The 1,266-nt window shown below is 40.2% G+C and overlaps 1 protein-coding gene across 1 annotated transcript in view; it reads left to right on the top strand.

Moving 5' to 3' along the window:
* The window catches only part of hip1 (huntingtin interacting protein 1), a 48,831-nt gene that overhangs the window by 43,694 nt on the left and 3,871 nt on the right, over positions 1-1,266 (top strand). Inside the window, 2 exon segments of the mRNA XM_025054938.1 lie at positions 661-761; positions 990-1,095. Of these exon segments, the coding sequence (XP_024910706.1) occupies positions 661-761; positions 990-1,095 (207 nt within the window).

The raw sequence follows: 1,266 nt of genomic DNA, 5'->3' as shown, positions 1-1,266 counted from the left end.
GTCTGAATATATATACAAAAAGTCTGAATATGTATACAAAAATCCTGAATATATATACAGAAAGTCTGAATATATATACAAAAATCCTGAATATATATACAGAAAGTAAACAGGTGGTAGTGGTTAAAGGAAGCGGACTTGGGTCTGGAAGGTTCGAGTCCACCAGCTGCCAAGTTACCACTGAGGTGCTCAGTTACACATTTAAAGCAAGTAGACCAATATTGTTACATTGGCTCATTAACACAAGGTACAGTAGCTAAATGCAACAGGGGTTAGGGCGCTTGTTTTGTTTAATTAATAACAATAATTTATTGGGGTAAAATAACCAGGCCACTAAGCATAGGAGAAGGACTGGGAGTGAGGACTCGATTTAGATGACAGAAAGAGAGAGAAAGAAAGAAAGTGACGGGTAAAATAACCCAGCGAGGGACAGTGAGTGAGACGGCGCGACATTGTTGAGTTGTTTACTCGTAACTCGGAAAACTCATATTTCGGATCGCTCGTAATCTTGAAACCCCACTGTAATGCAGTATGAGGTATTAGTCCATCTATTGGGCAATCTGTGTCTTAACCCTAAACCCTCGTACTCATAATCATGGCTTACTGTCAGAAATTCGTCAGACCACTGATTTGACCGACTGTTCCTCTGTTGTCAACCAGGGGGCAGCATCTACGAAAGAATTCTATGCCAAGAACTCCCGCTGGACAGAAGGTCTCATCTCTGCCTCCAAAGCAGTAGGGTGGGGAGCAACAGTCATGGTGTAAGTCTCACATCTGACAGTATTTCCCAACCAAAGCGGATTATCACTTATGTTCGGTCACGTTCACACACACACACACACTCAGCTGCACACTACATGACATTTAAATGAGAAACAGAAGGGAAGGATATCAAAGAAAATTTGTAAAACTTCATACATTCATTATGAAAAAAGAACGAAAAAGCAAATGTAAAATTCGAAGAAAATATTGTGCTGTTTTTAATGCAGAGATGCTGCTGATCTGGTGGTGCAGGGAAAAGGAAAGTTTGAGGAACTGATGGTGTGCTCACATGAAATAGCTGCCAGTACTGCACAACTGGTAGCTGCCTCTAAGGTAAGAAAACATCAGTATACTTGAATGACACATATGTATATATTTGTACTTCCAGAAGAATAAGTGGCTCCGGACAATAAGTCGCACCAGCCAAAAAATGCATAATAAAGAAGAAGAAAATAATGAACATGCAAATTTTCAGTGGTACAAGAGTAGCAGATACTGGTCGCA

The sequence above is a fragment of the Cynoglossus semilaevis genome, chromosome 4 (genome assembly GCF_000523025.1).
Source record: "Cynoglossus semilaevis isolate Cse_v1.0 chromosome 4, Cse_v1.0, whole genome shotgun sequence".
NCBI classification, from domain to species: domain Eukaryota; kingdom Metazoa; phylum Chordata; class Actinopteri; order Pleuronectiformes; family Cynoglossidae; genus Cynoglossus; species Cynoglossus semilaevis.
This window is presented reverse-complemented; position numbering and strand designations above follow the sequence as displayed.